The sequence below is a fragment of the Carassius auratus genome, chromosome 30, assembly GCF_003368295.1.
Source record: "Carassius auratus strain Wakin chromosome 30, ASM336829v1, whole genome shotgun sequence".
Taxonomy (NCBI): Eukaryota; Metazoa; Chordata; class Actinopteri; order Cypriniformes; family Cyprinidae; genus Carassius; species Carassius auratus.
This window is the reverse complement of record NC_039272.1, coordinates 22707841-22721458: the sequence shown is the minus strand read 5'-3', so window position 1 is coordinate 22721458 and position 13618 is coordinate 22707841. Positions and strand designations below refer to the sequence as shown.

Genomic DNA, 13618 nt, shown 5'->3' with positions numbered 1-13618 from the left:
AATGGCTCTTTACCATTTCCAACAATCTCAAAAAAAAAATATCAGTTTGTGGACTCTAATAAAGACAATAACAATTCACATGAAGGAATTAATCCATCACACCATGACCTGTTCTGCATGAAATTATGTAAATGGTATGATAATGATGTCTCCGCTTTTTAAAACATGACTTCAAAAAAGTCAACAAGAGACTTAGTTTTATTAATTGGTAACTTTTACTTTTAAGTAAAAGCAAGATACAACAGTTGGTTGCCCATGAAGTACAATATCTTAAGATTCATGTTTAACAATACAAGTCACAGAAATAGCTAAGGTGGTTTAACCTTTGGCACAATCAGAAGTAACAGTCGAGTTGTTGCACAAATAAAATCTTTTTACAATTTTTAAGTTCTATTAAACCTTTGCATTTTCTCTCCATTACTGTAGAGACCTTTTCCAACAATATTTCATATAATGCTGTGGCTAGGTTTGTAGAAGTCATTTTTTCTTTGAACTGTTTAAAAAAAATACTGATCTACTATCTAATTTTCATAAATATATTAATGTATACATTTAATTCCTCATAAATACGTCCTTGGCATTAGATGAATGATAAATGTTACCTGCAATTGTTCCTTGCGTCTGAATGTGTGTACTTGCCTTCTGAGCAATATAAAAAAGTTGTATGTGGAGTACACACACACACACACACATATATATTCAGTATATATATCATAGACCACAAAAACTGTGGCTTATTAAGTTTAGTGGCTGGTATTAGTATAAAACAAATACTTTTCAAAGCTAATTCATAAATATTGAGATTATCAAATTAAAAACATTTTGTAATTATATCACACTTTCCTAATGCCCCACTGTAAAAATATTTGTGAAAGGGCTACGGTAAAAAACTTGTTAATGTGTTAACTGTTCAGATGTACCATACAAGATAAAAACTAATTTATTTAACATTGCATTATATATAATTTTCCTGTAAAATAATGGGAACTATGGGTTTTAGAAGTATGAACTGCCATATAATTTAAGGTTGAAGACAGTAAAATGACATTCCCTCAAGTTAATGTGTGACATCAAATATGAATATATTTTATTTAAAGTTTTGTTTCTTCTTTTTTATTTTTAGTAATTTACCAGCATTAATGTTACTGGAAACATTTACCAGTATAAATCAAATTCAGTACATACTGTGAAAGTATGGGAATTCAGACGCAGTCATTCATCATGGGAAATTTGACAATCATTTAAAAAAAAAAAGAGAGAGAAACATAAGCACCATATCTTGCCCTATGAGTTGAGCATTTAAAAAAAAGAGCTTTCTCATGAGTTCAACATCTGTCACACACTCTTGTTATTTACTGTGGCTAGCAGAGGGTGCATTCAGTTCATGCTCCAGCCTGGTGTTCACCTGTTGGCCTGGGGGTCCAAAGGCAGGGCATGGAGGATGGCCGGCTGCTGAAGGGGCCGAAGGGTAGAAACGCACATCCACAGCCACAGAGGTCATGCCCATGGACACGCAATGGGACAGCAAGAGGGGAGAGAACCTGTGAGAGATACTGATGCTGTGGCGCACAGGAGTTGAGCAGGGATCACTGGTCTGGAGGGTAAGGGAAGAGCGCAGACCCTCCTCCTGGGCAGGTGCTGGATCGGCTGGAGGAGGTGAGGGGGCGTCCTGAGCTGGTTCAAACTCTCTGCTCCTCCAGTCCTCCATGCACTGAAGCTGGATGTCAGAATCTGCTGAGGGAGTGACCTTCCCCTCCTCAAATATTGTCTCCAACTAATTTAGAATGAAAAAAGAAAAGAAAAGAAAATCGTTAAAAAAGAAACAAGTAACTGTTGCTTCTTTCTTATAGCTGTGTATTGTCCCACAAACTGTATGTTTGTTTATGTCAGGAGTCCCAAGACTCCAAAGCTGTATGTGTAGAAATAACACTAGTGATTTCAACATGAATCTATTAATTTAACAGAAAATGAGAAACTTTGAAGAATGATCATGCTGCATTCCATTTCAGTTCAGTTTTTTTATAGAGCACTAGTAAAACACCAGAGGCTTGACCAAAGTGCTGTATAATCAAGAAAATTCCTCAAAAAGAAAACACCAAAACAAGTACAAATGTAAACCAATGCCTCAACACACTGTCAAAAGCAAAACATAAAAAAATTTGCATTCAGACATCTTTTAAAGACTAGAAAAATAGGAGCGACTCTAATGTGAGGAGTAAAACTGTTCCTGTTCCATCTTTTTGGAGCCACCACTGCAAACACCTTCTCACCCGTTCGCTTAAAAACAATTAAAATAGACTAGCTACCCCATTCAAAGACTTATACACACATACATGGAGCTTAAAGTCAACCCTCATAGGAGAGATATGACCCCACTTGCAAGTCCCTGGGGTACTGCCTAGCGGAAGCATTCTGTAGTATTTGCTAATATTTTAGAACAATTTGGCAGAAAACCAAAATCCTAGCGGCAGCCCAAAAGCAAATTTATTGACAAAAGCTTTGCAGCAGCATTCTGTAGTAATTGTAAATGGTTTAGAGGGATTTGGCAGACACCAAATGCCTAGCGGTACATTTTAACAACAAAAGACTAGCGGCAGCATTCTGTAGTAATTGCGAATGGTTTGGAACCATTTGTCAGACACCCACATACAAAGAATTGCAATAATCAAGCTTTGCTAACACAAAGGAATGGATCACCTTCTCACAGTCTTTTAAAGAAAGAAATGGTTTAACCTTTGTCACTAATCAGAAAAAAAAAACAGATTTAAAGATTGAATTTATCTGTTTATCAAATTTGAGGTTTTTAAATAGTACCCCTAGATTTTTGACCACAGGTTTACAAAAAGGGGTCAACTCACTTAAATTTGACAGTTCAAAATTAAAGTTCCATCTTACTCTCATTAAACCATAAGAAGTTGCTGAAATCCAAGCTTTAATCTCATTCAAACAGTTCACAAGGGAGTCCAGTGAATTTACATGATGTTTCCTCAAAGGCAAATAAATTTGCACATCATCTGCATAAAAATGATATGAAATCCCATATTTTCAAGAATTTTTTTTTTTCCTAAAGGTAAAATATATAAAGGAAATACAACTGGGGCAAGAATGCATCCTTGTGGGACACCACAAATTGACAGAGAGACTTCTATTCGATAAAAATGATCTAAACCACTAGCAGAACCATGAATACACACTACTTCCTCAAGGTGTGAAACAAGGATCCCGTGATCAATCATATCAAAAGCTGCAGTGAGATCTAAAACCATAAGGACCAAAGAATGACCAGAACCATTTAATAATAAAATATCATTAACTAGGCTACTTTTAACTATGCAGAATCTGTACTGTGGTAAGCTTTAAAGAAGGACTGAAAAATCTCAAACACAGCATTTTGGTCCAAAAAACTCTGCAACTGGCTAAGAACAATTTTCTCTAAAACCTTGGATAAAAACGGCAGTTTTGAAATTGGTCTATAACTGGACAGAACAGAACGATCCAAATTTGGCTTTTTAAGAAGAGGTTGCACCGCAACATTTTTCAGAGACAACGGCAACATACCAGAATGCAGACTGCCATTAATAATGGACAGAATGCTCGGGCCAATAATATCAAAGATCTTTTTAAACAGCCATGATGGAATACTATACAGAGGACAATTGCTGGGTTTCACCTGACCTACAGTCTCAGGCAGTGTTCAATGTTCAAATGACCCATGCATTTATGTCATATGATATCTTTGTTCATTAAAAACTGAACTTGAAAATATAGCTAGATAACGTCTCGGTTACGTATGGTAACCCTCGTTCCCTGAAGGAGGGAACGGAGACGCCACGTCGGATGACCGACGAATATGGGATATCGCTTCGATAGACCAATCTACTTCGAGTGTAAACTAAACGAGCCAATGCACATTGGCATGCAATTATTGCATCCAGCTGCCGCTGATCACTGCGTGAGTATAAGAGGGCAGCAGGTGCAATGCATACCAGTTTTTCGCTGAGGAGCCGAGCCGGGAACCCGGCAGCTCAGCGGCGGTACAGCAACCATGGCGACGGGACGTGGCGTCTCCGTTCCCTCCTTCAGGGAACGAGGGTTACCATACGTAACCGAGACGTTCCCTTTCAGTCGGTCACTCTCGACGCCACGTCGGATGACCGACGAATATGGGATCCCTATCAAAGCGCCATGGGTGCTGCCCCTTCCAGTGCCCTGTGCGAGCCGCCTGCGCCCCTATTAGGTGTAGGCCGGGGCTCAGAACAAGTAGCTCCACTCACCATTGTCAAAGCACTACCTCACTGGGTGAGATTGGATAACACTGGGAAAACGTACCCGGTCCGCTTGGAGCCGGGACGCTGCGGAAGCCCCATCCTTCCCGAAGGAGGTCTCGGAGGCAAATACACATATAGCATCCGTTTAGGAGTATACGGAGAAATTTGAGGTGATTAAAACCCTCTTGGGAAGGCAGAAGTCTGCCGGGGAAACACGGGCTCTAAGGCTATACCGTGGACTATACACATACGAGTACCGCTTAGGTCTCAATATGGAGCCCAGCCTTCCATGGTTCTCACGGATTCATCATGAAGGCCTGGCGCCGGACGTTCCGCCGCGTCCAGCTGCCTAGGGTGATGGAGGAACTCAACAGGGTCTACAGTTCGGACACTCTGGAGCAGTTTTAGCAAGCCGACACTAACCGGGGCCTCTCAGTGCCACTACCCGTTTGAGGTGAGAACACAGGAGGATACCGGCTCTACACGAAGGTTATAGAACGTAGCGAACGTGTTAGGGGTCGCCCAGCCCGCAGCTCTACAAATATCTGTCAGCGAGGCGCCACGAGCCAGCGCCCAGGAGGATGCAACACTTCTAGTTGAGTGAGCTCGAAGCCTGAACGGGCAGGGCACATCCTGAGCCTGATAAGCCAGGGTTATGGCATCCACAATCCAGTGGGCCATCCTCTGCTTAGAGACGGCATTCCCCTTCTGCCGGCCTCCGTAACAGACAAAGAGCTGGTCTGAGGTCCTGAAGCTTTGCGTCCGGTCCACGTAGCACCTTAATGCTCGAACAGGACAAAGCAAAGCCAGGGCTGGGTCTGCCTCCTCCAGGGGCAGCGCTTGCAGGTTCACCACTTGGTCTTTGAAGGGTGTAGTGGGAACCTTGGGCACGTAGCCAGGCCGGGGCCTCAGGATTACCTGGGAGTCAGCCGGCCCGAACTCTAGGCACGAATCGTTGACCGAAAATGCATGCAGGTCCCCTACCCTCTTGATGGAGGCCAGTGCAAGCAGGAGCACAGTTTTCAATGAAAGAAATTTTAGCTCAACTGAATGCAAAGGCTCGAATGGGCCCTGCTGTAGTGATTTAAGCACTAGAGACAGGTCCCAAGAGGGTATACAGGGGGGCCGGGATGGATTTAACCTCCTGGCCCCTCTAAGGAACCTGATGATGAGGTCATGCTTACCCAAAGACTTCCCATTCACAGGGTCATGGTACGCAGCAATAGCGGCAACCTGGACTTTGAGGGTGGAGGGAGACAGCCTTCGCTCCAACCCTTGCTGCAAAAAGGATAGCACGGCCGCAATCGGGCATCTTCGGGGGTCTTCTCGGCGAGAAGAACACCACTCAACGAACAGGTTCCACTTCAAGGCATAGGCGTGTCTCGTAGACGGTGCTCTTGCCGAAGTGATGGTGTTAACTACCTCTTGGGGTAGGTCACCTAGAACCTCCGCGTCCCGTCCAGGGACCAAACATGGAGTTTCCAAAGGTCTGGACGCGGGTGCCAAATGGTGCCCCGTCTCTGAGTCAGTAAATCCCTCCTCAGAGGAACCAGCCAAGGAGGGGCTGTCGGGAGGAGCACTAGTTCGGGGAACCAGGTCCGAGTAGGCCAATATGGCGCTACTAGTAAGACTTGCTCCTCGTCCTCCTGGACTTTGCACAACGTCTGTGCGAGAAGGCTCACTGGGGGAAACGCATACTTGCGTAGGTCCCGCGGCCAGCTGTGTGCCAGTGCGTCCTTGTCGAGAGTTCCCTCGGTCAGGGAGTAGAAAGCCTGGCATTGAGAGGTCTCTGGAGCAGCAAACAGGTCTACCTGAGCGGCTCTGAACCGCCTCCAAATCAGCTGGACCGTCAGGGGATGGAGTCGCCATTCTCCCGGGAGCATTGCTCAAGACAGCTCGTCGGCTGTACGACTGAGCAGGCCTGGAATGTGAACAGCACGAAGTGACCTCAGAACCTTCTGACTCCAAAGGAGGAGGTGGCGGGCGAGTTGCAAGATGCGACGAGAGCGCAGACCACCTTGGTGGTTGATGTACGCAACAGTCGCAGTGTTGTCCAATCGGACCAGCACAGGCTTGCCTCGTAAGAGACCTTTGAGACGGTTCAAGGCAAGGTGCGTTGCTAACAACTCTAGGCAATTGATGTGCCACTGCAGCTGCGGGCCCGTCCAAACCCCTGAGACTGCATGCCCGTTGTACATGGCCCCCCCGGCGGTGGTGGAGACATGCGTGTAAACCACAGCATGCCTGGAGATCTGCTCTAGGGGCACCCCTGCCCATAGGAATGCCAGATCTGACCACGGAGTGAGGGTTTGGCGACAGGCCGGTGTAACTTGGACCCGGTGAGTGCCGCGCTTCCACGCCCACCTCGGGACTTGGCCATAAAGCCAGTGCCGGAGCGGTCTCATATGTGATAGGCCGAGCGGTGTAAGTGCCGCTGTGGCCACCATATGCCCCAGGAGCCTCTGAAAGAGTTTCAGTGGGACCGCCGTCCTGCTCTTGGGCGTATTCAAGCAGGCTAGCACCGACCGCGCACGTTCCTCTGTGAGGCGTGCTGTCTGTTCGACCGAATCCAACTCCATACCGAGAAAAGAGATCCTCTGCAATGGTGAGAGTTTGCTCTTTTCCCAGCTGACCTGAAGGCCCAACAGGCTCAGGTGCCGGAGCACCACATCCCTGTGCTCGCACAACTGATCTCGAGACTGTGCTAGTATCAGCCAATTGAGAATGCGAACACTCTGCTCTCTGAGAGGAACGAGAGCTGCCTCCGTGACTTCCGTGAAGACACAGGGAGACTGGGACAGCCGGAAGGGCAGGACCTTGTACTGATATGCTAGTCCTTCGAACGCAAGCCGCAGAAAAGGTCTGTGGCGCGGAAGTATGGACACATGAAAGTACACGTCCTTCAGGTCGATCGCTGCAAACCAATCTTGGGGACGGACGCACCTGAAAATGCGTTTCTGTGTCAACATTTTGAACTGTAGCCGATAGAGGGCCCGATTCAAAACTCGCAGATCCAAGACCGGTCGTAACCCACCGCTTTTCTTGGGTACAATGAGGTACGGGCTGTAAAGCCCCTTCCTCATATCGGCTGGAGGGACCGGCTCTATCGCGGCCTTCGCCAGTAGGACTGCGATCTCTTTCCGCAAGACAGGGGCATCGTACGCTTCCACTGTAGTGAAGCGGACACCGCAGAGCTTGGGGGGAAGCCGGGCGATCTGAATCGCATAGCCGAGGCTGATGGTTCGCAGAAGCCAGCGAGACGGGCTGGGTAGCGCTGACCAGGCGCCTAAGAACCGTACAAGCGGGACCAGCAGAATCACAGCCGTACCCGCAGTGGGGCAGCGAGGTGGAACACAGGGGCCCAACTCGGGCGGCTTGTGAGCAGGCCGGAGTGTGGTGCGAGTGTGGGGTGCAGGGCTCACCTGGTTCCACGGGTTGGCAGAGGGTGCGTGAGTAGGGCCTTTGTTGACGCTCTCGAACCGCCCGCAGCTGCCATCTGGCGAAGGAGGAGGATGAGTGAGGTCCGGTGCTTGGCCGTCCGCAACTCTCCGTGCCCTCCTGGGACCCAGAGAGGGAGGAAACTACTCTCCTGTCGAGATTTCCAAATTCTCCGCCTGGCCCTCCTCCAGGGGAGGGAGAGGTGCCTACACCATCCCCCAGAAAGCAGCTACCTCTCTCTGGGTCACCCGTCCCAGGGCCTCTTGCTCTTCTGCTTACCGTCAGGTTTGACGGGGGCCAGGACGGGAGGGGCAGCCTGCCTGTGCCCAGCTCAACGGCACCACTTGGAGGCTGCTGCAGATGCGACGCGTGAGCAGGGGCGGATGCAGGGGGCTGCCCTCGGCGACGAGCAGGCTGGGGCACTGCAGCCAGCGGGTGGGTGGAGATAGCAGCAGCTGCCCGCCGGGGCAGGATGTGTCGGATCGCCTCAGTCTGCTTCTGGGCAGCCGAGAATTGCTGGGCCAAAATCTCGACTGCGTCACCGAAGAGGCCGGTCTGGGACACAGGGGCATTGAGAAACCGGACCTTGTCGGTGTCCCTCATGTCTGCCAGACCCAGCCACAGATGGCGCTCCTGGACCACTAATGTGGACATCGCACGACCCAGCGAACTCGCGGTGACCTTCGTCGCTCGAAGGCAAGGTCAGTGGCGGTTCGGAGCTCTTCCAGAAGCGCTGGATCGTGACCACCCTCGGGCAGGTCTTTCAGTGCCTTAGCCTTGTGCACCTGCAGTAACGCCATAGCGTGTAAGGCGGAAGCAGCTTCCCCGCAAGCCACATAGGCACTGCCGGTCAGACCAGACGAGTGCCTACAGGCCCGGGAAGGGAGCACCGGGTCTCCACGCCAGGAGGCGGCGGACTTAGGACACAATTGCATCGCTACCGCCCGCTCCACCGACGGGATTCCTGAATACCCCTTCGCTGCACCGCCCTCAAGGGTGGTGAGGGAGGAGGAGCCCACCGGCTGGTTTCTGGCAGTAAAAGGTGCCATCCACGACTTGGTGAGCTCGTCATGCACTTCCGGAAAGAAAGGCACTGGGGTGGGGCGCTGAGAACCAGCGCGCACCACCCCGAGAAACCAATCATCCAGCCGTGAGGGCTCGGGACGCGGTGGGGGATTCCACTCGAGCCCTACCCTCTCGGCGGCCCGGGAAAGCATAGCTGCCACTTCGGGATCCGAATCAGGCTTTGTCACCATCCCAGAGGACGGTAGCGCAACCGAACCGTGATCCGACAGCTCTCCCTCCGATGCTTAGATCGACATCTGGTCGGGGGGAGTCCCACTGGATACCGCTGGTACGCTCCTTGAAGAGGGCCCAGCGCGTTCCGTGGGTTGCTCCACTGGATCGGAGGTGCTAGAGGAGTGATGGTCCCCAGAGGGTTGGTTCCCTGCGGGGTTTGCCACCACTGTGATCCTCAAACCACTCGCGCTACTGCCGGAAGTGGTTCTCGTCTGTCGGCCGCCAGAACGAGCCCCAGATCGCGGCCGCGGCAACGGGACTCCGCCCCCCTGAAGGTAGCGGAGCCTGCTTGCAGCTCCGAGATGGTCATATTCCCGCAGTGAGAACATGACTCATCCACGAAAGCCACCTCAGCGTGCTCGACGCCCAGACACGTGAGGCAGCGATCGTGACCATCACCCGGTGCCAGGTAACGACCGCACCCAGAAACGCACGGGTGAAACGGCATCCTTATAAGGACGATCCGTCGTCTTTACAAAGACGCACCCGTGAAGCTCTTTTAGAGAGAATTTGCTCTTTTAGGAAATGCTCTTTCAGTGCTGAGGCGCACAGGGGGGATGGCCGCTTGCAACACGACAGGGGTAGTGCAACCTGAAGTGTGCAGATCCACTCGACACAGGAACGACCGCCGCTGAAGCGCCGTCTCGCCAACACACGAAGCTTCCGAGAGCGTGCTGAACTCGTAGTTCACAGCAGACACAGTTGAGCAGAGCGATACTAACGCTCGGCTCCGAAGCGAAAAGCTGGTATGCATTGCACCTGCTGCCCTCTTATACTCACGCAGTGATCAGCGGCAGCTGGATGCAATAATTGCATGCCAATGTGCATTGGCTCGTTTAGTTTACACTCGAAGTAGATTGGTCTATCGAAGCGATATCCCATATTCGTCGGTCATCCGACGTGGCGTCGAGAGTGACCGACTGAAAGGGAACCACTATTCAATTTCATTGTATAGTTATTTGGCTTAAAATATATATTTCTTTTACTGTACAGCATAAAGAAAGCTATACAGGTATTAAAAGAAATGAGGGTAAGTAAATGATGACAGAATATTAATATGTGCATGGACTTATGCCATACCTTGAACCATGGTCTGATAATAATAAAATGATTTCTGAAGACTGGAACAATGGCTGCTGTAAATTCAGTTTGGCCATCAAGTGAATATGTGACATTTTAAATGATATATTTAAATAGAAACCAGTCGTATTCTTTTGTTACTCTTTGTACTGTATTTTTGATCAAGCCTTGCAGCCTTGGTGAGCATAAGAGACATTCAGTATCAGGTATCAAGATTCTACTTCATGGGTTTGGAATAAAATTTGTTAAAGAGGTGAAAAGCACCATAGAAGTTCTGACCTGGTCTTCTTCTCTAGGCTCTGGGTGAGTCTCTACAATAACTGGCAGGTCCTGGCTGGACTGGACAAACTCTTGCAAGTCATCGGACGGTGGTTCCATCATCAAGGTGGATGGGCTGCCTTCTGTTGAGAGCGCTTTTGTCTCCGATGTGTTGGGGCTTTGCTCAATGACAACCACCAAATTATCATCTTCAAATGCCCTGAAATGTGCCAGCATTAAGACAGTTACAAAACTACTATTCAGTCAATGTTATATTGACAGGGGCATTATACAATTGCTCTCAACATGCTCTGAAGAAAACTAACTTGTTATCGTATGTCCTTTCCATTGCAAGACGTTCACCATGCCTGCAAGGCCCACCTATTCCCCTCAGAGCTATCAGAAAAAAAAAAACGTTTTATTATATTATTTTCTTTGTACTTTATGAAGTCATCATAAATTCTGAGTAATGAGTAAAATGAGTAAAATAAGTATCAAGACTTGTTTTTAGAATATATATTATATTTCACCTGCCCTCCCTGTTGGTACAGCTGCAGGATCATTTTTCTGAACCAGAGAGTAAAAGGCCATGGCAATGAAGATGAATGCTAACGAAACACCAACTCCAACCACAATGGGAATGTCATGCTTCTCAATCACAGGCAACCAAGTTTGGGATTTCTCCTTTTCTCTGAGGAAAAAAATATAAATAATATGAAAATCACAACTTAAACAAGCCATTATAGATTATTAAGAAAGAATTATTTCAGGACACTGAAACATTGTAAATCCCTTCTAAGCATCACAGCAATATCATAATTAAATCATAAAAATAAATGTAGATAATTTCAGATGGTCTTACATGTACACTTACGGTGCAACAATGTGTTTTGTTAACAGTCTGTCATTTTCTGCTAATTGTTAACTGCTACATAATTCATTGCTTGAAGGAACCCAACAATTTCTGCATGCTTTAGCAAATTCCTAGATCAAAATGTACTAAATCAAAATGTCTAATGCCACACTTTCCCGTGAGAATATGTTTTAATACTCAGGCACTTCTGAAACAAAGTTGTCCAGTAAAGTTTCAAACTGTCAAAAATATACTGATGCATGCTCATCATTGATAAAAAAAAAATGGTATAAAAATACATAAAATAACCACTTTCTTCTGAAATTGCAAATAACATGGTGCAACTGTCTTCCAACTTGTGTTACAAAACAAAAAAAGTCTAAAAAAATGTAGTGTCATTATTTAAGGGCCTCACAGAAATATATCTTAAAATACATATTAATTTACACACATTTAATAAGTGTTTGCAAATTTCAAAGGACATTTTTGTTCAAGGATTACTTTTAATAAATTATTTGAAAGATATGTATGCACTGATATAATACTGTTGACATTAGCAAATATGAGATTTTCTCTCTGCTGTAAATGGCAAAAGAACGGAGAAGTGTTCATTTGATCACCAACCTGTTATTATTGTCAGAGGTCCTCATAGGGGCCTGCGAGGTGTTTTTCTTGAGTGACTCAACAAGGTCTGTGTCATTCGTCACTGATGACTTAGTACCTCCAGACTGCTTGATGATTTGACTCTGATTCTGATGCTTTTCCACAGGAGCTGTGGCAGTGATATTCTCTACATCCATTAAAGTTAAGCCTGTAGTCTGAGTTTGTCTGCTAAAGGACTGGGCACTTTTCAGGGAAAAGCTCAGAATTTGATAGGAATTTGAGTCTGCTGTAGAAGGGCTGTTTGTGTTTGGATTCATTACTGGAGGTTTTGTGGCCTGCTCTGTTGGTTGCATATGTCCATGCAAATCCTGTACAAAAGTCTCTTTGAGTGGGGCAAATGGTGTAGGTTTGAGAGGCACAGGGCTTGGTTTTTGTGTTTGAATGGGATGTTTGATTTTTCCATTACTTCCTTTGCTAATGTAACTTGGCTTAAGTGAAATTAACTCTTTAGTGTCTTGGGTAGATTCAAGATTCACGTATGTTGGTGAGTCCTCCACAAAAGCATTTAAAACTGTACCAAAAAAACAAACAAACAAACAAAAAAAGAATAAGAACATTATTTTTTAGTTTTGCAGATACAAACAAATTCTCTAAGGTATGTTATTTGTAGATTGAAAAAGCATAGACTCACAAGATATCTTTGTGTAATCAGTTGTTTGCTGAAAGGATTCATTTATCTCTGTATTACTCAGAAGCTTTGAACCGTAAAGAAGGGAATTAGTAAATAGCTCTTGTTCAATCTCTGGAACCTGCCAGGTTGGAAAAACACACACAATCAAAGATCCATGATTGTTACCAGATGCAGGTGTTGCAGAATATTATTCAACTGGCCTAAACCATTAAAAAAGGTCAAAATGGTGGAGAATGTTAATGAAAATGGCAACGTACTCACAAAACAATCACAGTGTCAGTCGCGTGTTATGAGGTTAATGTCACAGATGGGACCAGCAAAAGATCTATAGAATTACTCACAGTGGGCAAAATCTTTTTACTCAGCGCATCCTTATCAGATGGGACATATGAGTCAGCTTTAAGTTAGAGCATTTGGCTGGTTAGATAAAACCAAGATTTGCAAGCATGCAACTGATTCATATTTACTGCAGCTATGAGAACTAAAGCAATCTTTGTTCTCATGCATTTTGCTCACCAGTTACAGTTATGATAAGACTTCTCTCATCCTGGCCGACTCTATTTTCTGCACTGCAGTGATATTCCCCTGCATCAGACCAGTGGATTTTGGGGATGACTAATGTCCCATTATCTGTAAAATATATTTTTTTTTATTAAAGTATGGCCTACAAGGGAAAACCTGCTTCTTAAGATAAAACTACAAACTGTCCAATATGTAACAAACCATCAATGTGTATCTGTTGTGGGAGAGAGACCGGAGAGTTCGAACCAGACTTGTCTGGTGAATTTTGTATCGACAGTTCTAATCCAAGTGTATTTGACAGGAAAATCTCCAACAGCTCGACAAGGAAGACTTACAGGTGATCCCTCTGAGACAGTGAGTGATGTAACGAAGGAAACAATGACAGGTTTCACTGAAAACAAGAAGAAATATAAAATAAGATCTAAATTGGAAAATGAGTTGACTTTACCTAAAAAGTGTGAGAAAGCCTTTGCATTAAAAGTCCAGCAAATGAACATCAGGCCTAATTGAAAAAAACCTTTCTGAGTTATACTGGAATTAAAGTAATTCAAACAAAATAACAGTTGTTTTAGTCACTTTTTTATGTTCCCCTAACTTAAGCTGATT

At 46.1% G+C, this 13618-nt stretch overlaps 1 protein-coding gene across 1 annotated transcript; it reads right to left on the bottom strand.

Annotated features, from left to right (window-relative positions):
* Positions 1-756: 756 nt before the first annotated feature.
* On the bottom strand, positions 757-13078 carry LOC113049681 (uncharacterized). The gene is made up of 8 exons (XM_026212237.1): positions 13007-13078; positions 12832-12887; positions 12491-12608; positions 11821-12370; positions 10874-11034; positions 10670-10739; positions 10365-10563; positions 757-1774 (listed from the first exon to the last, which is right to left on the bottom strand). Exons 4-8 carry the CDS (start codon positions 12150-12152, stop codon positions 1349-1351), a joined length of 1188 nt encoding a protein of 395 aa, XP_026068022.1. The 5' UTR covers positions 12153-12370; positions 12491-12608; positions 12832-12887; positions 13007-13078; the 3' UTR covers positions 757-1348.
* Between the last annotated feature and the right edge of the window lie 540 nt (positions 13079-13618).